This window comes from Odontesthes bonariensis, chromosome 9, assembly GCF_027942865.1.
Source record: "Odontesthes bonariensis isolate fOdoBon6 chromosome 9, fOdoBon6.hap1, whole genome shotgun sequence".
Classification (NCBI taxonomy): domain Eukaryota; kingdom Metazoa; phylum Chordata; class Actinopteri; order Atheriniformes; family Atherinopsidae; genus Odontesthes; species Odontesthes bonariensis.
Window position 1 is genome coordinate 34,532,273 of NC_134514.1, and position 26,118 is coordinate 34,558,390.

The 26,118-nt window shown below is 40.1% G+C and overlaps 1 protein-coding gene across 1 annotated transcript in view; it reads left to right on the forward strand.

Annotated features, from left to right (window-relative positions):
• The window catches only part of snx19b (sorting nexin 19b), a 46,061-nt gene extending 31,832 nt beyond the window's left edge, over positions 1–14,229 (forward strand). Inside the window, exons 12-14 of the mRNA XM_075474110.1 lie at positions 8,963–9,147; positions 9,341–9,428; positions 9,792–14,229. Of these exons, the coding sequence (XP_075330225.1) occupies positions 8,963–9,147; positions 9,341–9,428; positions 9,792–9,930 (412 nt within the window). The 3' untranslated portion in view covers positions 9,931–14,229. The remainder of the gene's footprint in view (positions 1–8,962; positions 9,148–9,340; positions 9,429–9,791) is intronic.
• Positions 14,230–26,118: the final 11,889 nt, after the last annotated feature.

Sequence of the window (26,118 nt, forward strand, 5' to 3'; positions counted from 1 at the left end):
GTTTGGTCAGATCCAACTTTGCAAACCTAAGCCGTGCTGCCATGTGCTTTTTAGAGAAAAGAGGCTTTCTCCTTCCAAACAAGCCATAGTTGTTGAATCTTAGAATGCTGCAGACCAGCAAACTGACAAAACTGACACAGAGATGCTCACATTGCAGTTGATGAGCAACATCTTGCCGATACCCTCTTAATGTTGATGGTAGCAATAAGAGTGTGCATTTTGGTTTAGTTTTTTAATTAAACAAATAATGACACAGTTGTAGCGTAACGTGGCAGAATATAAACGGTTTACAACTAGTGTTCTCACTATCTAAATAAACCTTAATTACCTCGTATATATGGGCACCATCTTCAAAAGAAGGAAAAAGACAGAATCTTACAATCTTTCAAGCATTCAAAAACGACTTGTTAAATATATAATATATATAACTATTTATTGAAAGATGTAACCAAAAACATGAACCTTAAAGGACAAACAGGAGAAATGCGTTGACTATGATTGACTGTAAAGGGAACACTTAGTGATTTGGAAAGGGGCAAGAGAATAGGGATGTCACAGAACCGATACTTTGGTACCATGTCGATGCGACAATTCTAAAAACGTGACGGTACTCGTTTTTCTACAGTACCGCAGGTACCGGGGATGCAATTCCTCAGGACGTGACATGGGCAGCATATACACCTACAAGTGTTCTAGTGTGCCATTAAATGCCAAAGGAACACGGAAGTTGCAGCGACAGCTCCCCCTTGACTTGTCGAAAAGAAGAGTCGTGTCTGGAAATACTTTGCGTTTGAGGCGTATAATCAGAGGTTGATAATAGATTTTCAAAAAACAATATGCAAACGGTGCCAACAAGCTTTTTAAACGAAAGGAGGAAACGCTTCCAATTTAGCGAAGTACCTCAAAGACAGATATCCAGATTTATTCTAAGAATTCAAGGTGAGTAAGTTTCAAAACTTTCAAGTCATGTTAACGTTCAGTTGGCAGGCAAATTCACACCCATTGTTCTCCGTTGAATTGCTCAGGAAGTATTCGTCACAGAGAGATAACAAGCATATCATTTGAAAGAGCAGGAGGGCGCCTATCCAAAGATAGTAACCGTTTTTCTATGCGACAAACTGTTATGATTAAAAATACAATCTGATCGCATAGATATGAAACGCATATCATAAGAAACAGTGGAAACAGAGCTTTGCGAAGAGTATCTTTACATACCGAAATAATCTCATTATAAAGACAACAAACAAACAGAACAAGTTTATGTCTTTGCAAAGTACGGCTGAATAAGTTGCAAAGTCCCCGTCACTACACAATGCACCGTATATCAAAATAAACAGCAGAACTTACCCTTTCCGAAAGTATTCCTTGTTTCTCTGTCACAAGAGTGTGTTTTTCTTTTTTACCGTGGTATCGAATTGGGTATCGAGAATTGTGGAATTTCACTTGTATTTGTATCGACTGCTAAATGTCTGGTATGACATCCCTACAAGAGAATGGAGAAATGTACCGGAATTGCTAAAATTGTTTTAATTTTAGTTATCATTTACGGTTAAAGGCTAAAACATTTGTACTCATTTATCATTTTAACAGTGAATTCTCTCGACACCACTGTACCATCTGAAAAGGAAGAAGAGGGCAGACCTTACTTTGGTTGGCACTTAGCTCAGTTAGTCAGCACCAGGTTGATGGCCAATGGTGTCCAAGTGGGTCTCTCTCGGTTCCGCTGTCTCATGGCATTTCTTGGTTGTGGATGACTTTCCGTGGATTTTCAAGTTGCTTTGGAAGGTATGCAGCAGCGGAGGTTAAAACGTGAGATGAAAAACAGACATGGAGATTGGATAAAGATGGACGAACGAAAAACATAAAAAACGTATATCTTTCTATTACTTCATTTTGTTTCTTTCTTCTCTCGGATCTTTTTCTTCTTTCTCATCTCTCTATCTGTCTTTGCTTCTTTCTTCTTCCGACTTCCATTCTGTCTATTATTCTGATAATCTTCTCATCTTCTCATTTTCTAACTTTCTTCTCGCGGGTGTCCCGAGTTTGATTTGCGAAGGCTGGGCATGACGCAGGCTTACACTCCACTTTCAGCCAATGATATGCCTGAAACCGTTATGACGTTCGCCTGGGCGTGTAAAGTAGAAGATTTAATTCTAGCGTTAAGAGTTTGATAAAACAAAGAAAACTCAATTTCTCCATTCTTTTTTGTTAACACACATTTGTTCAAAGGATTCTGAAAACACCACACCTGTCACGATCCATGTATTTTTTGTGTTTTTCTGGTTAGTCTGTTTAGTCTCCTATTAGTTTAGCCTTGCCATTTCTTCACCTTTCCTCAGTTCCCTCCTGCCAGTCATCAGCTCCACTCCCTTCACCTGTGTTAATTATCCTCAGCTGTACCCACTCACTATCACTCTCCCCACAGTATTTAGTCTCCCAGTTCTTTTCAGTCACTGTCGTTTTTTGTTTGTTGTTTTTCTAGTTTAGTTTTGTGGTTCTCCAGCATTAGCTGTGATTTTCATCTATATTACAATAAACCCTTTAAGTTTCTCCTGGCGCCTGTCCCGTGTCTGCATCTGGGTCCTCCTTCGTCTCCATTGCCAAATCGTGACAACAACTTGTTAAGATATGAAGGTGAAGACATGAAATAAACTTGTGAAAATAAAAAGACATCAAGTAACACCATAGAAAAAGTACATAACGGTTGTGGATCTTGAATGCCTCTCAAATTCAGATGAATATCTGTGAAGTTATGAAATATGAATAAAGAACCAAACAATGGTATTTTCCTGTGTTAACCATGGAATACAATAAGAAACAGCAAGAAACATAGGTTGCATTACTTCATATAAATGTCTCGTTACTGAATTAATTTAGATTTAGCTATTCAATACTACAGACCACTAGGGGGCAATGAGGCTCCATAGAAAAGTTAGTCATTTTCCTAAATATTTTTTTCTTCTTTAATATGCCAAGTACAATCGTGAAAAAGGTTTCAAAATGCCGCTTATGATATCAAGTCTGGCTGGATCAAAGCAGATAAACGCCCTTTTTTATTTACATTGTTTAGATAAGAAGGAAGCACCAGTTGGTCTAGTGGCTCTCCAATTGTCCTCTAAATTAAGTGATCTCTGTCTCTTCCTGATCCTGACTCCTGATGGGAATCCCCCATCTGCATCTTTGCACGAACATCACCACACAGGAATGTTGCTGGGGCCTCCCAAAGGTTTCATATTAAATCCACACTTGAGTTCTCTACACAGTGTTGTAGTGTAATTTGTTATTTATTGTTAATTTTTGTTTATCTAAGGTTGAATTTACTTAACTTTAAAGACTAGGTGATCCTTTTCTATGTCCTGACAAATAGACCTTGTAATTGAAAAAGGTGTACTTACTTCACTGCATAGTTGGAGAAAAAAAGAAAAGAACAACAATGTTTTACAGCAATTGCCATGTCGTGAAAATTGGGAAAATAAAAATAGGTATTTTATCTGTGAAAAAAGATAGAATCCTTTCCTAAGGGTAATGCTGGAAGGAATTGTCATCTTAGGATGGTTGTGTGTCACCTTCACTGTAATCTTCTCTTTCTTGGGAAGTTCCTCAGGGGAGCTAGAGTAATCAGTACTAGAGAGATAACTGGCTCTGTTTCTCTGCTTTCTCGAGTGAGCAGTGTGTTTTTAACCAGGCAGTTGGATCAGCTACAGCCACATATGCTTGTGTGCAGCTTAACTTAACCCATTTAGGCCTAAGACGCCTGGAAAAGAATGCCTGTAAAACCTATGGGCGATTTCAGACAGACCCCCTAAAACCTGAAGTTTTTCTGGAAATTCAGCAATTGTGTCAACGCCTACTAAATGATTGATTTCTCAGCCTCTGAAGCAGATAGAAACAAAATTCAAAAAGTATTTGAGAGCTTACACCTGTGGCTTTCTTTGGAAATTGAGTTTATTTACATACACCTTCACGAAAATAGAAAATGTAAAAAGTAAAGTGCAGGAACAGCACTATTTTCAATAAAAAAAACCAGTAATAAAATAAAAAGTAAAGTGCAGGAACAGCGCTATTTTCAATTAGAAAACAGTAATAAAATAAAATTTAATTTAATTATATATTTAAATTATTTATTTATCTATTTATTTTATCGCCAGTAATCTCTTCGTACTGGCAGCACAAGGAGTCCATACACATTCCAATAAACGTTTTCATCTCCGGCACAGTTACGTGTGACCACCTTGCCATCTTTGCTCGAGCTGGAGTCTGAAGTACCTGGTCACTGTATCTATTCGTCTCGGAAACGAGATGCGCCCAAAGCTCCTCAGTAAAAATATGACTAAATGCCTGCAACGGTGTGGCATCTGCAGGGAAATCGACTTTCACCCCCGGTGTGCAGTTGAAATCTCTCCGTCGATTACTGTGGTAATTGTCAGTCTTCCACTCACATTCAAACCCTTCAAAATCATCCTCACCGTTATCGTCATCCTCAAACATATGTGCTAGCCATAAATCTCCATCAATTGGGTCAGCACGTTCTTCAGCATCATCAAAGCCAAGAAACTCCTCACAATCGCTCCCGTCTGAAATGTCTTCCCACTGAAAGTCCTCCATGCTTGTTCGATGTAACTTAACTTCAAAACAATGACACGAGGAACATGACGACACTCTCACGTGTCTATTATAATGTCTTTAATTGGCGCATAGGTCAATAATTGGTGCAAAACAACCTTATACATGAAAAAAGACGTGTACGCTTTCCCGGCCTTAAAGGTAGAATAACGCAACAGCGCCCCCGGCTTTAAAGGTAGAAATGCGGCAACGCTTTCCCGGCCTCAATGGGTTAATTGTCTCTGTAATGTATTGCCTTTCATTTTCTTTGTGCTCAGTGCTGTGTTATATGTATGTTTTTAAAGTTCCAGTAAAAAGGGCAAAAGGGGGATAGAGGTCTGCGGTGACCTATACATATTATCTAAACTCCATGTGAGGTAATCCACACTTTTGCACGAGTTGGTTCCACATTAAGCTCACAGGTGGAGAAGAGAAAATTGCTTAGCAATATATTTTCCCAGCTTGAAAATGATCTCTGGGACTGAGTAGAGCTGGAAAAATAACTGTTGGTGGTTTATGGTAGCAGCAATACTGTATGGTGTAACTCTTCACCAGACCACAATCTCTCAAATGGAATTTCTTGGCACTTATCAGCCATAATTGGTTGAAAACACTCTGATGCTGTGTGTGTCTGTATGCCTGTTTTTATATTGTGATGGGAACCAAGCCTGACAGGACACCAACTTACGGGAGCCTTGTGTATGAGACCAAACTGTTCTACCGACAAGTCGAAAGGGATATTTGTGGTTGTAAGGTTATGGTTGTGTCAGTAGAATGTCCCCAAGAAGTCTAAATCTGTGTGTGGTTACTAGCACTGAAGAGAAAATACATTTTCTGGTGACTGCAAAGACTGCAGTGCTGATGACAGCAGAGACTTAAGTTCGACAGATGTTATTGTAGCATGGACAGAGACTTTGCCTTTCTGACAATTGACTGACCCTGATAAGTCTCGGATTCAGGAGGAGCAGTGTGGTTTTCGTCCTGGCCATGGAACAGTGGACCAGCTCTACACCCTCAGCAGGGTCCTAAAGGGTGCATGGGAGTTCGCCCAACCAGTCTACAGGTGCTGTTCGGTCTCCGTATGATAGGTGTCAAAGTCTGGTCTGAATTGCTGGCAGTATGTCAGATGTGTTTCCGGTGAGGGTTGGACTCCATCAGGGCTGTCCTTTGTCACCAATTCTGTTCATAATTTTTATGGACAGAATGCAACCAGGGCATTGAGGGGGTCCGATTTTGCGACCTGAGAATCGGTCCTTCCCCAAATGGAGGAGTTAAAGCCTTGTTCACGAGTGAGGTACGAATGGTCTGTCGTGGTAAAGAAGGAGCTGAGCCAGAAGGCGAAGCTATCGATTTATCTACATCAATCTACGTTCCTACCCTCACCTATGGTCACGAGCTGTGGGTAGTGACAGAAAGAACGAGATTGCGTATACAAGCGGCCAAAATGGGCTTCCTCCGCAGGGTGTCTGGGCTCTCCCTTAGAAATAGGGTGAGAAGTTCGGTCATCCGGGAGGGGCTCGGAGTAGAGCCGCTGCTCCTCCACATGTACAGGAGCCAGATAAGGTAGATCGGGCATCTGGTTAGGGTGCCTCCTGGACGCCTCCCTTGTGAGGTGTTCCGGGCACGTCCCACTGGGAGGAGACCCCAGGAAATACCCAGGACACATTGGACAGTTTATTCCATGGAGAAAGAGCTGGAGACGGTCCAGTGTCAGATAAAGCTGTTGAGTCCTTGCGTTGTCTTTGAGGGATGCTGATCACTTCTTTGTTGTTCTTGCAGGGTTAGCTCCTTAGTTAACTATGTGTCTCTTCTCTTGAAAGAACCCTCAGCTGTACACTCACCGCAGTACTTCTGAAGAGGAACTTGTGCAGGTTTTTAGTTTCTGCTGCGTAAGAGGTAGACACAGACCAAATGTAGTTGGCTTTTTAGAAGGTATTTTGTTTTCTTTGTGGTCAATTTCTACATTGTGCGTAGCTTTGCTAAACTTCATTTGTCTTTGAATCTCTGTGATCTTCATACAAGAAATATTAACAGTTTTGTGATACGATTATCTGTCCCAAAGTGGTCAGGGGTCCCGTGAGCTTATAACCACTCATGTACCCAAAATTGATTATTTTTAAACTAAGAATTATTGGTATATACATTTGCAGGAACTGATAAAAATGTGAAAAATACAGGTGCAAAGTAATGTATTTGGTAAGTAGTTGTTGGCTTTATTGTTTATTGCTATCATTCTTCATCCAGAAATTCTTTGACAAATGTATTGAATTCTGAAATTGATCATAAATTATAGATTGCTTCAACTATGAAATGTCAGAAACTTTTTCAGACTGCTGCACGGTGGTGTGGTGGTTAGCACCGTCGCCTCACAGCAAGAAGGTTCCAGATTCAACTCCCGGCTGGGGCCTATCTGTGTGAAGTTTGCATGTTCTCCCCGTGTATGCGTGGGTTCTCTCCGGGTACTCTGGCTTCCTCCCACTGTCCAAAAACATGCATGTTAGGTTTGTCTCTGTTTGGCCCTGTGATGGACTGGCGGCCTGTCCAGGGTGTACCCCGCCTCTCGCCCATTGGCCGTTGGGATAGGCTCCAGCCCCCCCTGCGACCCGACCGACGGATTCAGCGGTATAGAAAATGGATGGATGGATGGATGGATGTTTCAGACTGAAGACTAGTCTTCTTCTACTTTCGGGCTCTCCCTTTATCAGAGGTGGAAACAGCGATTCGATCTCACATCATTGATTTGGCACATGTTTTACGCCAGATGCCCTTCCTGATACAACCCTCACCATTTATCCGGGCTTGGGACCATCACTAGAAATACTTTGGCTTGTGCTCCCCAGTGGCTGGGCGCTCACACTCACACCTAGGGACAATTTAGAGTCACCAATTAACCTGGGAGGAAGCCGGAGTACCTGGAGAGAACCCGCGCATAAACGGGAAGAACATGCAAACTCCACACAGAAAGGCCCCAGCCAGGAATTGAACCTGGAAGCCTTTTGCTGTGAGGTGATGGTGCTAACCACCACATCACCGTGCCGACTGAAGACCAGTAATAAAATAAAATGATTGAAAGGTGAATTTTACTTTCCACTTTGCTAATTCAGTTTCAGGCAGATAATACAATTCAAGTTGGATCATTGTCACACTGATATGGCTTACTGAGATATTTCATTTTAAATAGCCATTAGAACCAATTCCAAAATACTTATTTCCTAAAGTGTAAGGAGGGATGTTCTCAGTTGGTTTGTTATGTCTGACTGTCCATGAGTGCATTAGGCTCTAATGGAGTGCACATAATTTAGATCGTCATCATCAGAGGTTGTGTAAGTAGCTATCTGAGAGACCATGTGCTTGGAATGTTGTGACGACCCAACAGCTAAGGACACAAACATGTCTCTTTGTTATCAATAGAAGCAAAGCTTCTAAAATCATATGATTCTCAAAAAATTTGCATTAAAAAAGAGTTAACTTCTGACTGGCCTCAACATATTTTTTTTTTCGCTGCTGCACTGTTTGGAAAAATCTAAAATGCAATCAGTAATTATTCAGTATAAGCAGCTCAGTAGTGCCTTAAGCCCTAAGGGTTTAAAAATGTCAAATTTCTGGAAAATCTCCAGTTATTAAATCTGAAATCATCTTAAAGTCTAAATTAATATTTTACACATAATTAATTAATTAATTGTGTAATTTAAACTACTGTCAACTTCAAGTATCACCTCCATGTTCACCTGCTCAACCCGAATGCCTTAGCTGCATTGAGATGTTGTTTTTAGCTTATACTTGGTGCTTTAAATAATCTCCTCTAGCCTGGGTGGTGACTGACTGTTTCCACCCTTCAGATGATAAATCATGGCATGAAAAAGGTTAGGAGGAACAAAAGGGGTCAGAGTCCCCGAGCGACATACACCCTATTGAATTTCCTCATCACGAGACCTTGAATGCAGGCATAATGTGGAGGGCTGTAGGGAAATGGGCTCAATTTGAGACCCCCTCCTGTGAGACTGTACCAGGCCAGACTCCTCTGGGGCTCTCTGAGCTAGCAATCTGTGTAGCAATGCAGTTCGGCATGGTTTACATTTAAAAAGATCAGCTGGTTGAAAGACAGGATCATGGTCAGGTGAGGTGTGATACAAAATCACAACACATTAAACTTATTAAATTGAAGGGTCAACCAAATGCTGCTACAATGACTGCAAAGTCATTGTAATTTGATATGAGGTGGAGCTTTACATATTTTGGGATTGTCTCAGTCTGTCCAACTCTTAAAATTGCAACACATTTTCATTTTTTTCATTTTTATTTGACTTTTTCAGACTGAAATACTGTGCTAACTTGAACTTCTTGTGTTTCTGAATTTCAGATGGCTGGATGTGAGCGTGGCCAACCTAACGTGTACCAGCTACTGGGTGTTGTACCTTCAGGTCATTCAGGAGGCTGTGTGGCCAGGAGGATCTCTTCCTATTGCCCTTCAACTTGAACGCAACCAGCAGCAGAAAGAGAGCACCAAGAAAAAAGCCTTAGACTGTCTGATGAGAGTTCTACCAGGTACACAAAGACTTATATCTCTAATATAATGTAATATAATATAGCTCTAATATTAATGTAAGAGTTTTAAAATTGTTCTTCAGTCAGTTGGTTAAGATAAAATTAGTTTCTTAGATTAAGAAGGTTACGTGCATTTGTAACCAACAGCCATTTACAGAGTATTATATCAATTTTCACGTCTTTGCTTCTGTAGATCTGGTCTCAGATTTGTTGGGCTCAGATAAGTATAAACTCACCTGGCAGATTGCTCTGGGCTCTTTTCAAGACCCTCACATTAACAGGTAACTACAACACCTTGTATTCAATCACAGTTTGAAATATACAGTTCAAATTAGATGTATCCATGTTCTGAGACTGGGAATTGAATGCCATGGCAATATTGGGCTTCCAGTGATTCCATATACAGTATGTCTCCTGCTAAAGAAGTCAGTGATCCTAAGTAGTCTATTATGACCTAACAAAATTAAACAGTACTTTAAAATTGTGAATTAAAGAAAGGCTTTGCTACTAATAAAATAAGATTCTCCCAATTTGTTTTTTTTTAAGGAGACCAAGAGAGACCTGTTTATATCATGTGCATAGTTTTGGTATATCCTCAGAGTCTTAAGATAAAAGATGATGACTGTTTGCTTGTGTTCCCATAGACACCTGGTCTACTGTTTGTTCGATCTTCTGTTGGACTTCCTGGTTCCTGAAATGGCAGAGGAGCACTTCCAGACAAGTCTTCTGCAGACCCTCTCTAAGAACACATCCAAATTCAGATGTGCTTTTCTGCCATCCTAACTTATCTCTGACTTCTGATGAATGGGTGAACAGGGTTCACTCTGTGCTCAAGTTCTGTTAATATTTTGCTGTAGACTGTAAGTGCATGTTTCTGCTCAGGCTTACTATCCTCTGTCCTCACTTTAAACCCCTGAGGTTTCTCAGATCTGTCAGATTTGTGCTTATGAACGTGATTTTCTGTACTCACACACAGACACAATCAAACACACACTGGATTTGACGTAGATGTGATTGTGTTTGATCTCAGAACATGTCTGGTGTATTGCTTAGATCTAAACATATGGCAAAGTCTCTTCCAATCTCCAAATCTAGGCTCTTCCTGCCTGCTAAACTCCTCAGCTTTAACTAAACTAACTTCAGATGGTCTTCACACTCTGTCTTCATACCCTCAAGACACTGGGAAGAAAAACCCATTCTTTGTGTTCTACTGTGGAGAAGCAGGATTAGCTCTTTCCCCTCAGGTTAAATCTCATAGCTCTCTTTTGGGATTTAGTATAACAGTCTTTATTTTCTGTTCACCCATTCTTCAACATCCCACCTGCTCTGTATAGAGCCACACATATGATTTTGACATAATGTAAGCTCTACTTCCTCAAACCTGAGAAGTTCCTTGGGATTTAACCTGTAAGTGTCCTATCCACGCTATTTTTGAAGTGTGTTACAGGGTTGTCTGGAAGATATTTTACAGGCGTTATACATCATACCTGTATGTACACAAACCCCTTGGAGAATAAATCACGCAGTTAAATTATAGAAGCAGGCTCCAAGGAAAAAAAAAAAAAAGAACTGAATATGAAGGTTGTAGGAGCAGGGCTTACATAGACCCATATAAAACATTACTGTGAAAGCAGTGAACATTGGGAATATCTAATTTTTTTTAAGTCCACTTCTGAAGCTTGTTAGCTGACTCATTAACAAACATTTTTGAAAATCGTACACTTTTGTTGCTATCTGTTCATGCTTAATGCACGGGATGTCCCCACTCCACTGGAGTCACATAATCTCGCCATTTTTCCTATTTTCCTCATTTGGACTTTTTCCACTTCTCAGTGTTCCAGTATATACAGCAAACATGTACAGGAACATATAACACACGATGTCTTGCAGCTTTTGCATTGTTCTTTAGTGTCAGAATTGTAGTGGTTAATTACCAGTTATCAGTGTTTTCTTTGTGGAATATATACCCAGTCATAAGGATGAGGCTTTTTTTCACGACTGTCGAAACTACAATAATCAGTTAAATGAGTTGGAAAAAATTTGAATAATCTATTTTTCCAGTTTTTCCCATATTTGTGCTAAACCCACTTCATCTTGCTGCGTTAATGCACGCTGATGCTTGATGTCTTGCTTATCCATCACCACATCCATGTTCAATGGACTACATCACTACATTCTGATATACTTGGAATGTTTTACGCTTGATTTGGCCACAAATTCTTTTAAGAAAAATGATGCAATCCCATGAAGTATTACTCTGCAAACTTCCATTCAAAACCTAAGGAGTTCACCTTTCTAATTTGTTTTCAGGAATGTTTAGGGTTTAGAGTTAAAAAAAGCATTGTTAAGGATAGAAGATTATACATTATTAGGGCTTACATATTTTACCTGGATGTTACACTGCTATGTTTTAGACAGGTAGACCTAATACATGTTTTCTGGAGAAACTGGACTGTGGAGCTAGTCTTTGTGTCTGTCTCCAGCTATTAGTCTGGTTCCTGGTCGTTCACACCATGGTAGGTTTCTTCCTTTACCTGATTTGAGAAAGGTTAAAAAATGTCTGTTTCCATCCACTACTTTATGCGAAAAATAGGAGTTGGTTCATTGAGATAAAAGACTAATTCTCCATATACCATAAAGCCACTGGAAAAGAAAACGATGTATCAAGATTATTTAAAAGACAGCATTGGTCAAAGTTGAAGAATGTATAAAATGTGATGTAAATGTTAGAATTATAAGGAACCTCCTCATTGGCCACACAGATGGGATGTTCTCATCTGATGCTATTTTTGTCACTTTAGTGGAAAAAAGTCTCAGTGGATGTCACATTCTGATGCTACACATTCATTGTATTTTCTCATTAATAATTTATTTGCATCATTTTGAGAGTTTTTCAATTTTCCTTGTCTGACAATTGAAAAGATGCATAAAGACTGGTAGATGGAAGCTTCTACACTGTGTTTAGTCAGTTTAAAATCCTGTATCACAAATGCATGGGGCTACTTGAGGACCACGTCAGCAAGTTACATTCTCTAAATAGAGCGGGGGTGGTGTCAACTCACAGTCTGCTGCCACTTAATGGGGATTTTTCCTCACTGTCTTCATAGTTGACAAAGAACTGAAAAAGTTGGCGTTTCCTAAAAAAGCACCAAAACGTCTGTTACAACATATATTATTCTTCATATTTCTGTCACAAAGAAGTGACAGAACAGAGACTATGTAAATTTTAATAAACATTATTTAAAACTGCTGTACAAGTACATGCAACTGTATTTACACATTCTCTGAGGTATCATGTGCTTCTAAAAAATGTTAAAAAGATTTAATTCCAAATTGAAAATGAAAATCATTCCAGTGTTCTGCACTCACTCTGATTAAGTTTTCTTATTCTTGTCTTAAATTCCAGTCATTCCGTTGTATTCTTATTCAGCATATTTATGAACCTATTTATTTGCTCGAAAACGTAATTATTATGAATTCTGTCTGAGAGATGTGCCAGTGCTGAGACAGAGGACTTTCCTCTTCTCTGATGTGTTATTTTTAGTTTGATTAGTTTGACTGCTAAATGTTGAAGATATTTTTGATGGGAAGCTTTTTCTTCTTTTGATTGCTTTTGTTGATGAAGGATTCTGTCTATGTGAAACGTAAACAGCTCAATTTTTAGTCTCCCCTCCTACTGTTTGCAGCTATCATGTAAAAAAAAAGTTGATCAGCATCATCAGTTATCATGTCATAGCAAGCAATCATTTAATCTTGATATATGATATAGCTTTATTATTATTTTACCAAATTAGTGCCTCGTCAGAACAATCCTTTCTTGTGTTATATAATCTGTTATAGAGGAAATTGCCCTTTTTCTCACATGATTTAGTACATTATTGATGAGTTTATGGTATCAGTAGTTAATTTCACAAACACATACATAAAATTATTTCTAATTTGGTTGATTATGGTCCACTAGTTGATTAGTTTGAAATGATATGCTTTACTAGTAAAGTGTACTTGTATTTCAAACAAACAAGGTGGTGAATGTCAAATGCAAAATTTGAGACTTTATAGCAGTCACAGTTCTCAGATAGTCTATGGTTGTGTTCTGCCAATCATCTTGTGGAAATCCTGAAATATTAAGGATCCATGGTAAGATTGTTGTCAATATTTGTTTCTATCTACCAAAGGATTCAGAGTTATGCCTAATCCCAGTCCCTCCAATTGGCCTCAACGCCTCTGATTGCAGGGGTAAAGTGTTCCTTCTGTTTTGGTGATCAAGAAGTAGTGGCCATCTATCTGTCCAGCTACCCCAACGCCTTGGTTGAAGGGCTTTATGATCACTACTACTTGGTCCAAAAAGGAAACGAGCACTTTATTCCTTCAAAACAGAGGCATAGGGATAAGTGGTTGAGTCGGGGGGGTCATTGCAGTTAGACATAATGGTAAATAAAAAAAAAGCAAAACAAATTACTTTTACTGTCCTTATCTGAACACATCTGGATATCGAGAAACAACTCATTCCCTTGACTGACTTGACCTTAGTTTTATTATGACAATATACCACAGTACCATGCTACATTGAGAAATGTAGCCTTTGCTATATTGTTTTATTTAGAAATACTGATATTGTGGAAAAATAAAAAGGTTTTCATCTAACAATATGCTCTTCAGTTTGTCATATTAACATGGAAAATGTCTTAACTTTCTTTATATCTGTAACATAAAAAGGCCTTGCTGAATTAAAAAATTACTATAATAAAAAAAACATCTTCATGTGGAAGCATCAACATACTTTATCTACTTCAGTCAATACTAGATGACAATGCCTTACTTAATTTTAACTATACCATATGATGAATAGAAAAGTCATATTTTCATCAGTGACAGAACAGACTTTGCATTTCATCTCTTTTACTGTGATATTATGTGACAGTGCACAGGTCCACCCGTCAGCTAAAATCCTACCTGATCATCTCTGCCACACTTTCCTTTCTGTCAGGTCATGTATTTGGTGTTTCTCTGCACTGTGATGTTATCGTCGTCTTGTAAATATTCTGAGAACATTTGCAAAAACAATAAACTTACCAAACATGACTTATTAAAGCTCCAACTGTTGTTCACACTCATTATTTTCTTTGCCCAAGGAGTGGGTGATAGATTTTAAAAGAGGCTGGTGAGCGTTAGATTTAATGAGAATTTACTTTACTGTCAACTTTGATGTTCAACAGAAACCTGCTTGTGTGTAGACATTGACCTTTAAGTAACTGTTAAGAATCAGAACCATTTCCTTAGAACAGTTTTTGTTAGGCTTAACAACTCTAACAACAAAGAGGGAGTTAAAGGATGCTGGAGCCTGGCTTTGCATTGCTAAGAAATCCTTTTAAATCAGATTTGCAGATAAAACTGCAAAAGATAAAACAGAGGATTAGTTGAGTACTAAGGCATGAATGAGGCAATGTGATTAAACGTTTGCACAGTTTGGACCTCTGATACAATATCCTCAAGTCCATGGTTCCAGCTTATACATTATGGAATATTGATGAGTCGTTGAAGTTGCAAGGACAGAGGACAAAACAGAGCATCAGTGCCAGGAAGAGTCTGTCTGTGGCTGATATACCTCAGTTCTTGGAAGTCTATTCAGAGAGCGGGTCAGGGCTCTGTGAGTGGATGGAAACCCAAAGAGGCCGCGTTTGGGTAGGAGTCCAGGCCGCTGCCATCACACCCAAATTAACTGATTGACTAATGTGACAATCACAAAATGTCATATTTTATGTTATATTGTTTGTTTTATTTTGAAAATATTATTTCTGTGAAAGAAATGTGCTAAAATGGCCAATTTCAGCCTCCCGGTAAGGGGAAAAGCATTCTTTGATGCACGTCAAGCTATTCAGTGTCACCAGTAGGAGGCAGTGTGGAGCTTTGCTTCTCCAGTGGGAGTCTCCTTGTGAAAGGACTATCTTTACTTCCTTATTCTGCTAAGTGAAGCTGCACTGAACAGTAGCAACAGTCACCTGTATCATTCTGTCTCCTGTTTATACAGGAACCTTATCTGTGTATGGGTTCTCCATCTGAGACCTGTTACACTAACAGTGTCGTTGTAGCTTTAATTTTTAAGTAATTGCTAAATGTTAAACACAATTTTTTTAAGATACACTTTACAACTGAATTAAATCTATATATTAAATGGGACCATGTGATAGAAAAACTCCAGAGTAGTCCCATAATGGACATTGAAGTGATGTTGTCCATGTTTCCATTAAATGTATAAATGGCAAGTTTGTAATGGTTTGTTCTCTGAGGCCGAGGAACAAACCAGGTGTCCTATAATGGAGAACCCCAGCTTTTCTTTTTTGCCACCAAGTTTGTTGGCTGTTGATTAAACTGCCCTCATAGGAGTGCAGTGTGGGAAAACAATAAGCAACAAGCCAACACCAATTGATAACTCTTGGAGTGTTGTATTCAGCTATCATAGTGCACATAGAAAATTTACACATTTATTTAAAAAAAAAAGGCAATCAAAGATGGATTTTAATTAGGGCTGGGCAACGATTAAAATTTTTAATCTAATTAATCGCATGATTTCCCTGATTAATCACGATTAATCGCATTTGTACACAAAATCAAAAAATGAATTCAAAATTAGTGTATAGCTTTTAGCATTTAGTTTTATTTTAAATGTGCTGCCATATGAATGAAAGTGCCATAACATTTGTTGTGCAAACACACTTTTAACATCAGCATCTTTCTGTAGTTTTTCTGTAGAAGCCTCGCTCCACTGTCTGTTTCCTTGAATGACTTGCTGCTATCAGTTGTGTGTTTTGCCTTTAAGTGATATTTTAGACTGGAACTACTACGCTGAGAAGACAATTCAACTTGGCAGTGTTTACAGATGACTTTGGTTCTGTCCACTCCGCCGTCTGGAAAAACTTTAAAATGAAAATGGCCGAGTAAAAGTTCCGTACCCTTCTCCATGTTTGGTGGATCCGCCGATTACTTTCTTTTCCGGTTCCACAGCAGACAGCAGCAGACTTTTACAAGATAAAATAAATAATAAAACCTGCGTTAATGCACGATAAAATATTGATCGGCGTTAAATAATTAACGAGTTAACGCGATAATAACGAGTTAACTCGCCCAGCCCTAATTTTAATACAGGGTTCTCGTTGAAGGCCATCAGCTCATTTTAACCAATGGAAAAAAGAATCATATAAAATTCATTAAATTCCAAGTCGATCCAATTCAAACCGAGCCAATTTAAAAAAAAAACAAAAAAAACCAGCAGATTTCTCCAAAACTTCACTTTGATCCAATCATCTGTCCTAAGCGTGCACAAGGCGCCTGTGGAAAGAAAAAAACTCCTTTTTAAAAGGAAGAAACCTCAGGCAGAACTAGATTCAGGGAGGGCGGTCATCTGCTTCAACCAGCTAGGGTTTTAGATGACAGGAAAGAGAGGACAACAAGCACCATGATATCTTAACACAAGGTAATGACAACAATAATATCATATGTACATGCAGAGTGAAGAGAGCTGAGTGAGGAGAGGGGCATTATGGGAGGTCCCCTATAGCAGCAGAACTATGAGATGTTTCAGGGTCACCTGAACCACCCTTAACTATAAGCTTTGTCGAAAAGGAAGGTTTTAAGCCTCATCTTAAAGGTAGAAAGGGTGTCTGCTTCCTGAACCCAAGCTGGCAGCTGGCTCCACAAGAGAAGGGCTTTTAGTTGAAGGCTCTGCCTCCCATTCTACTTTTAGAAACTCTGGGAACTGCATTAGACATTCCACACTTGCTCCCTGACTAACTCTTTTCTTTTCAGTATTTTGAAACAAGTAAAATAGACCAAATATCATCTCCAAAGCATCTGGCCTGCTTCATACATTAATCTGTTTATGAAAATGAAAATGGATGATAACAGCATGTCTACCAAAAAAGAAAAAGATCTTAAGAACTGTAGGTGTGTTTTGCACTGAAGATGGTCTGTAATGTGTTTAACTACCACTGTTATTGTACATATCAGGACACTCAAAACTATTGTTGGCTTATTTGGCAAGCTCATTTGATGCAAGAATCATATGTTTTGAACACATTGGAGTCATCAACTGATATCAGTCATCTCACCTACTTTAACAACATACAAATGTGGTGTTTAATGAGCTCAGAGGCAACAGAATGAAGGACTGTATTGACGGAGGCTACATTAGCGTCAGCTGTGCTGCACTGTGGGTCCCTCTAGTGGCCTGAAGCAAGGCAACTTGTTCTTATTCTTAAGTTGTATTTTCACAAGACCTATACTATTCTGTTTATTAAAACAATGTATTTAAAGCAAAGCAAGTATATGGAAAAGATAGCATTGTGTGTGAAGGTTAGGACATTGGATATATCAGGATATTATATGTGTTATATAATAGCACCTTCAAATACAGATGCAAGTTAGCATACATCATATAAACTAAAACAAAATGAGTTAAACACAAAAGAAAATCATTTCTAATAAGAAGCTGAACAGGTTAAAGATGATAGAGAAAAAAATTGATCAAAAGAGACTGAATCCAACTCACCTCTATATATTTCACTGATTGAACAGTCTACAGCACAAGTAAGTTAACATAGAAGCCACATGTTCTTTGTTCTCGACAGGTTATGCAATCTTCTCACATCACCCCCCCACCATATATAAACACACACACACACACATACGCAGCACTGTTGTCTCTGGTCATATTCTGGAGAGACATTCCACACTTGCTCCCTGCCTAACTCTTGTTTTCTTTTCTCTATCTTTCATAATAAAATGTAATAACCCCCCCCCAAAAAAAACACCGCTTTTCAAAAATTAGGATAAGAAAAAAATATTTAAATCTGCAAGGTATTAGCATTCATAATATAAGTCAGATTTAATGGATTTTCTCTGATGAAAACAAACCAGTCAGTTTGCATTTCCCGCAAGATGTATCCAAGAGCTCTAGATGGCGACATAAGCAAACTCGTGACTTTATCCCCACTTTATTAGAGACCACAGGGAAGTGCTTCTTTGTAAACCTAAAGGAATCCACCTGTCATTGCCGTGAAAAGAAAAATGGGGAAGCAAGGATTTGGCAGATGTTAAAATGTGATCAAAGTCAGACTTGCTGTGTATGTTCCTGTTAATGTGTTATGTACTAAACATACTACAATAGACCATTTGTGGAGGTGTTCATTTTTATTCACACCTATGGTCATAAATACTGTAAAAAAAAAAAAAATTATCATAAAAGATTATATCTCTTGATGAAAATTATTCAGATTATACTGTGGAGTAACAGAAGAGGAACAGCAGCGAGAGAGGAGGTAACTTCTTATCCATTTTGTTGTTCACTGATAACTAGATCTACACTTTGCTGTCACAATTTGTCCAAACCACAAAGAAGTCAAAACAACATCCACATATGTATTATTTACCAGAATTCTCCTCAGCCTTATTAATTCTCCCTGTCTTTGTAATTGACTCATAGTGCATTTGTTGGTGTTGTACCACTGAGCTGTGTGGAGCTTGATGATCCTGGGGAAATCAGCCTGCATTAGTCAAACCACACTAAACTTCTTCAAAAACTAAGTGGTGCTGCTTCTGCCGGATTTACTCTTCAAATTTTTTTGTTGCAGACAGTGAGGTCACACTGAAAAGGCAATTACCTACTCTGAATTTACACCATTAGGTCATTGTGGTAGAAAAATCTTCCTTGATGAGCCATCTATGTGTTTCAGGGATGTTTGTCACTTCAAAAGTACAGTCCAGAAGATACCTGGGTTCTTTTGTGCTAGTGTGTAATTTGTAAGATTCTAGATATTGTTTTGTTTTAATTTTTAAATTTTTTTGTGTAGACTTGATTTTATTGTTAATCACCTACAAATGAAAAGCTTAGTAATTTTATGGGACTACAGTACTTGATTATTTAATCTGTTCTGCTTTTGATTAAAAGTGGTGCCTGAACATAAAGGTACTATTTACTGTCTGCCTGTTGATTCTACAATCAGTTTATTAAACTACAAGCATGTCTTACAAACATAAAGACCTGAATGGATCTGTATGTTCTGCTTCTAAATTAAAACAAAACTGAGTTGTTTTCTTTGCACCCAAGTGCTTCAGGAAGACGCTGTCAATATAGTTATTCTATATGGTATTACCCTGGCTTCCAGTATTACCACAAGGAAACCCTGAAGTTATTTTTTTTTACTCATTTACTCACATATAAAACAGGTTTATAGAACTGCCTTCTTTCACCTTTGTAATGTTGCCCAAATAAGGAACACCCTGTCTCAGAGTGATGCAGAAAAACTGGTCGATGCATTTATTACTTCAAGATTTGACTACTGTCATTCATTATTATTGGGCTATCCCATAAATTCCAAGCCAATCCAAATGCTTTTGCCAGAGTTCTGATGAGAACCGGCAGGAGATATTACATTTCTCCAATTTTAGCTTTACTACATTGGCTCCCTATTGAATAAGAATAAAATTTTAAATTCCATCATATATCAAAGATTTCATAAATTGGCCTGTTGTTATAGTGCTTGTTGAATTTCAATTCAATTCAATTCATTTTTATTTTTATAGCGCCAAATACAACAAATGTCATCTCAAGGCACTTAAATAATAAAGTCCAATTGAAGCCAATTGGAATTCAATTAATTGTAATCATGATTATTTATAAAATAATCCAATTCGTTCATATAGAGCCAATTCAAAAACAATTTCCTAGCTAAGGAAACCAGCAGATTGCACCGAAACTTGTCTTCAGTCCAATCTCCCGTCCTGAGCGTGCCTGAGGCGACTGTGGAGAGAAACGACTGGCAGAACCAGACTCAGGAAGGGTGGCCATCCGCCTCGACCAGCTGGGGTTTGAGAAGACAGAAAAGAGGGGACAACAAACACTGTAACACCATTCAAAGGATACATGTTGGAACGGGGAAACACGAGTTAATGACCACAATAATGTCACATGTATATTGTGTCATTTGAGAAATTAAACAGATAGATAGATAGATAGATAGATAGATAGATAGATAGATACTTTATTGATAGGAAATTCAAGCATCCAGTAGCAAGACATAATAAGCAATACAATACAAATGTTTATACAATTATAAACACTTTAAAACAATCTAAGAATTTAAAAAACAATTTAAAAATCAGTTTAAAAATATAAAGTGATCAGTGAAATAAGACCAAAGTGAAATATAAAGTGACCAGTGAAATTCAGAAGTGCCATCACTGAGGGCTGTACAACAGCTCTCAGGGGAAATAGGGGGGCAAACAGTGGAAAAAGAGAGTAAAGTGAGGAAAGGTGTGACAAATGAGCTCCCCCAGCAGTCTAGGCCTATAGCAGCTTAACTATGGGATGTTTCAGGATCACCTGAGCCATCCCTAACTATAAGCTTTATCAAAAAGGAAAGTTTTAAGTCTGATCTTAAAAGTGGAAAGGGTGTCTGCTTCCCAATTTACTGGCAGCTTATTCCACAGGAGAGGGGCCTGATAACTGAAGGCTCTGCCTCCCATTCTACTTTTAGAAACTCTGGGAACCTTAAGTAAACCTGCAGTTTGGGAGCGAAGTGCTCTGTTAGGAAAATATCTTACAATGAGATCTTTAAGATATGATGGAGCTCGGTCATTAAGAGCTTTATATGTGAGAAGAAGAATCTTAAATTCTATTCTGAATTTAACAGGGAGCCAATGAAGAGAAACTAAAACTGGAGAAATATGATATCTCAAGTTAGTTCTCAACAGAACTCTGGCTCTGGTTTGGATCAGCTGAAGGCTTTTCAGAGAATATGTGGGACAGCCCAATAATAAAGAATTGCAGTAGTCCAATCTTGAAGTAACAAATGCATGGACTAGTTTTTCTGCATCACTCTGAGACAAGATGTTCCTGATTTTAACAATATTACGAAGGTGAAAGAAGGCAGTCCTAGAAACCTATTTAATATGCGAGTCAAATGATTAATTCTGGTCAAAAATAACTTCAAGGTTCCTCACTGTAGTACGAGAAGCCAAGGAAATACCATCGACACTAACAATATATCGAGACAATTTCTACCTAGAGTGCTCAGGTCCAAAGATAACGACTTCAGTTTTGTCTGAATTTAGAAGCAGACAGTTCTGTCACCCAGGTCTTTATGTCTTTAAGACATGCTTGTAGTCTGACCAACCTATTGGGTTCATCTGGTTTTATAGATAAGTACATTTGAGTATCATCAGCATTGCAATGGAAATTTATGCCATGCTGTCTTATTAGACAGATTCTTTTCACTGAATCTGGTAACATTATTTACATATTATTTACATTTACATAATTAGGTAACATTATTATGTTACCTAATGGAAGCATGTATAAAGTGAAAAGAATCGGTCCAAGCACAGAACCCTGAGGAACTCCATGACTTACTCTGGTGTGTGAGGAAGATTCTTCATTTACAAGAACAAACTGAAATCTTTCAGATAGATATGACTTAAACCAGCCTAATGCAGTTCCTTTAATCCCAATAACATGTTCAAGTCTCTTTAATGAAATACTGTGATCGACCATATCAAATACAGCACTGAGATCCAACAGGACAAGCACAGACACAAATCCGCTATCAGAAGCTAAGAGGAAATCATTGGTAACTTTCACCAGTGCTGTTTCTGTGCTATGATGCACTCTGAATCCTTACTGTAATTGTTCAAACAGATTATTTCTATGTAAATTATTAAAAAGTTGAGCTGCAACTATTTTTTCAAGAACTTTAGAAATAAAAGGGAGATTGGATATAGGTCTATAATTAGCAAACACTTCTGAATCAAGAGTAGGTTTTTTAAGTAAAGGTTTAATTACAGCAACCTTAAAAGTCTGAGGTACATATCCCGTCAACAACTGCTTCTTCGGTCACACCAGATAGAATTTTGTGGTGTACTCGCCCTACACAGCTTGGTTAGCACTGTCCTTGACGACTCCCTGCCTGCACACCAGCTCGTGAGGAATAGAGGCTAAAACCCCTCACACCTGAGGGCACGGAGACTCCGGGGCCCATCCCTGTCGCTGTGGGAACAAGATATCGAGCAAATATGCACACCAGGTCTGTTCGAGCTGCCTGGGGCTGGAACATCGACGTTCCCCGCTCGTGTCAACACTGTGCGGTTGTCAACTGGTTGAGCGGTCCGGAGGCAAAAGACAAGGAATGATCCTTTAAGTGTCAATGAAGGTGTGTTTAATGAAACACGAACAAAATCCAAACTCTTTACAATAACAACACTCTCAACCCAGATACCAAACGGTCTCCGGACCGGATCCATTCCAGATTTAGGTTAGGCTCAGGAAAGGATCCGCAAAATGGACCCGGATTGGAGTCCACTTGCACACCGGAACGGATCCGGAACAGATCCAGATCACGGATCCACTCATTAAGTGCCACATCCGGCCCGGATCCGTTTTGGATCCGTTCATAGAACACATCATCCATCATAATCACAATTTGAAATGTGACAGGATACACATAGTGATGCACTCCAAAATAGAATAATCTGTCACATCAGACATAGAATTTCTAAATATAGGAATGCAGTTTAAGAGTAACAAAAATAACCTGTGTATACTGTAGTCAACTTAGATGGATGAGTGATGAGTGAATGATATAGTGACCAAAACTACCAGGGTTAACTCAAATCTACATTACCTACCGGCAATATGCTGGTAGTGAGCTAGCTAACCACGCTCGCTATGCTATATATGCTATATCGCTATGCTATATTACAAAGTTAAAAGTTAAATCATAGAGAGAGATTCACCTGCTTTCCATCTGCATAAACAAGCACATATTAACAGTTTTAACAGTTTACTTACAGTGTAGGAAGTTTACTTTACAATGTACGATCTGCCGAAGGAGACGTTTCGCTGTTGCTTTCCAACTTCTAACTTCGAATGACGCTATAACAAAGAATGGTGCGGATCCGCCTAGAGTGTGCAGCGCTTCCGCTGTTTCACAGAACATTGTTTGGAGGCGGGGCGTGTCGCTGCCCAACTCCGAATGCAGCTGAAGCCGAGGTTTGAAAAGAGCGCGTACAATGTGCGGATCTGCCCAGAGTCTGCAACGGGTCCGCTGATGAGTGATAACACTGTCTGGAGGCGGGGCGAGCGGTTGATCAGGACGGCGGATCCGCCCCGGAGTCCACTGCTATCTGGGAATACTCTCCAATCTCAATCCAAATCTCCAACACTCTCAATACTCTCCAATCTCTTCATCAAATCTCCAACACTCTCCCCCAACAAACCATTTTGCCTTCCTTTTAAAACCCTACCCTAAGTCACATGACAAATTAGACTAAACTATTAACAGGTAGGTTAAAATATTTACATAATTATCAATAAATCATAAATATGTACATACATCCATAATTGCAATATATGCACAATATAATCACCTATTTACAAACCCCTATACCATTACTAAACACCCAAAACACATTTACATGAATAAACATCTACACATTTACACACACTCTCCTACTCCCCCCTCCTACTTGCTACTGTCCTCTGGAACCATTTTTAAGGGGTCATGTCCCCGGGGACCTCTTTTGATGTGACACCCCGGGAGGACAGAGCAGCCGGTTGGGGGTAAGTTTAAACTTTGCTTTCTTCTGTTGTATGCATGTTCATTTTAATCCGCGCTTGAATACGAAGGTAACGGCAAGCCTGTCGTTACATTTCTCCTCCCCTCTCCAAAGAGTCCATTACTCAGTCCTCATGGACTCTTGAGAGACAGTCCGCTACCAGGTTGTCTTTCCTTGCCCGGTACTGCACTGTAAAGTTGTAGGGCTGCAGGGAGAGGTACCACCTGGTGAGGAGTGTATTTATGTCCTTCATCCTATTCAGCCATTGCAAGGCCCAATGATCTGTTTCCAGGCAGAACTGGCGCCCCAGCATGTAGAAGCAGAGCGAGTCGATAGACCACTTCATGGCCAGACACTCCTTTTCCACCGTGGAGTACCTTGTCTCCCGGTCCAGGAGCTTGCGACTAAGAAACTGCAGTGGCCGTCTCTCTCCTCCTGTCTCCTGCAGTAACACTGCTCTGAGGCCAACCCCAGAGGCATCAGTCTGCAGGATAAATGGTTTCGTAAAGTTTGGGCTGTGGAGCATCGAGTCCTTTGTGATGGCCATCTTCAGGTCCATGAATGCTCTGTCACACTCCTCAGTCCATCTGATCTTATTTGGTGCAGCGGCCTTAGTGAGGTCTGTGAGGACTGCTGCCTACTCAGAAAAGTGTGGGATAAACTTGCTATACCATTCCACCAGACCCAAAAAGGCCCGTACCTTCTTCTTGGTGGCAGGAACAAGATACGCCTGGATGGCTTCCACTTTGCTCACCTGTGGTTTCACCACCCCCTGACCGACAATATAGCCCAGGTACTGGACCTGCTGCTGTGCGAACGCACATTTGCCAGGGTTTATCGTCAGGCCAGCTTGTTTGATTAGGCGGAGAACTTGATGGAGGTGGCTCAAATGTTCCTCCCAGGTCTGGCTGAAGATCACCACGTCGTCCAGGTACGCCGCTGCAAATGCTGGCACGTCCCTCAGCACTTGGTTCATCAGTCGCTGGAATGTTGCTGGTGCCCCCTGGAGACCAAATGGCATCACACGGAACTGAAACAGTCCATATGGCATCTTGAATGCCATCAGTTCTTTCGTCTCAAGAGCCAGCGCCAGCTGCCAGTACCCTTTGCTTTGGTCCAAAGTGGTGATCACAGTGGACTGCCCCACTCTCTCCAACAGTTCGTCAATGCGAGGCATCGGGTATGACTCGAACTTGGAGACTGCATTCAGGTACCTGAAATCAATACAGAATCGGAGCGAACAATCCTTCTTTGGGACCAGCTGGATAACCCAGTCTTTCTTCGGCCAATGGCAGATGGTGGCCATTCTCTCGAACGTGGTGAGGTAATGCTCGATGTCATCCTCAGGAGCGAGGGGTATCAGCTTTGGGTCCCTGCGGCTGTGCGGCGACCTCTGTGGTGGTGTTTCAGCCTGCCGGCTGGCTTGACTGGCCCCAGGCCCCGGATGTTCCTCACGCTCATCTCTCAGGTCTCTCACTTGTGCTTGGATTTGGGTGAACTGGTGCTGCAGGCTTCTCCATCTCTGCTCCTGACGTGTCATCTCTTTGTCCATCCTGTCATCTCTGGATGCCTGTGAGACGACCAGAGACTTCACCAGACTGGTCAGCTCCTCCAGCTTATCAGGGTTGCTGGTTGCCGTGGCTCCTCGCTGGTCAGCTGCTGCACCTGGTGCACCATCGTCAGGCTCCTCATGGTGCTCCGTCTTCTTACCACCTCTCGTCATGATGTGTCCTGCCTTATCAGACTGTGTCTTCTGACAGGCCTCCAGGGTCAGAATCCCACTTCTGACACCACTTGTCAACTAGTCGAGCGGTCCGGAGGGAAAAAACCAAGGAATGATTAAGTGTCAATGAAGGTGTGTTTAATGAAACACGTACAAAATCCAAACTCTTTACAATAACAACACTCTCAATACTGTCCAATCTCTTCATCAAATCTCCAACACTGCCACAACAAACCATTTTGCCTCCCTTTTAACGGACATGTTCGACGTGTGCAAATGCTGGCCATCCCCTGGCCTGCTGTCGTAGCTGAGACCACCAGATGCCGCTACGAGGGGAAGAAATTGCCCTCGGCTAAGAGCGTGACAAAGCAACTTCTCCCCGTCTTCCCAGAGCTAATGGATGAGGTGGCACGCTCATGGAGAAACCACCCTTAAAGCAGTCTCACAGTCGAAGGACGAGGCCACATGCCTCCGATGGAACCACTCGTTGCAGTGCACCTGCAAGGTCAGCCTTCCGTCCAAGTCTGACCGTTTTCAGTCAGCCCTGACTGAAAATGCGTACAAAGCTGCGGCGCTAGGGCGTACATCAACCGTGGGGGGGGGGGGGTTACGCTCCCGTCAGTTGCACATGCTGGCACGCA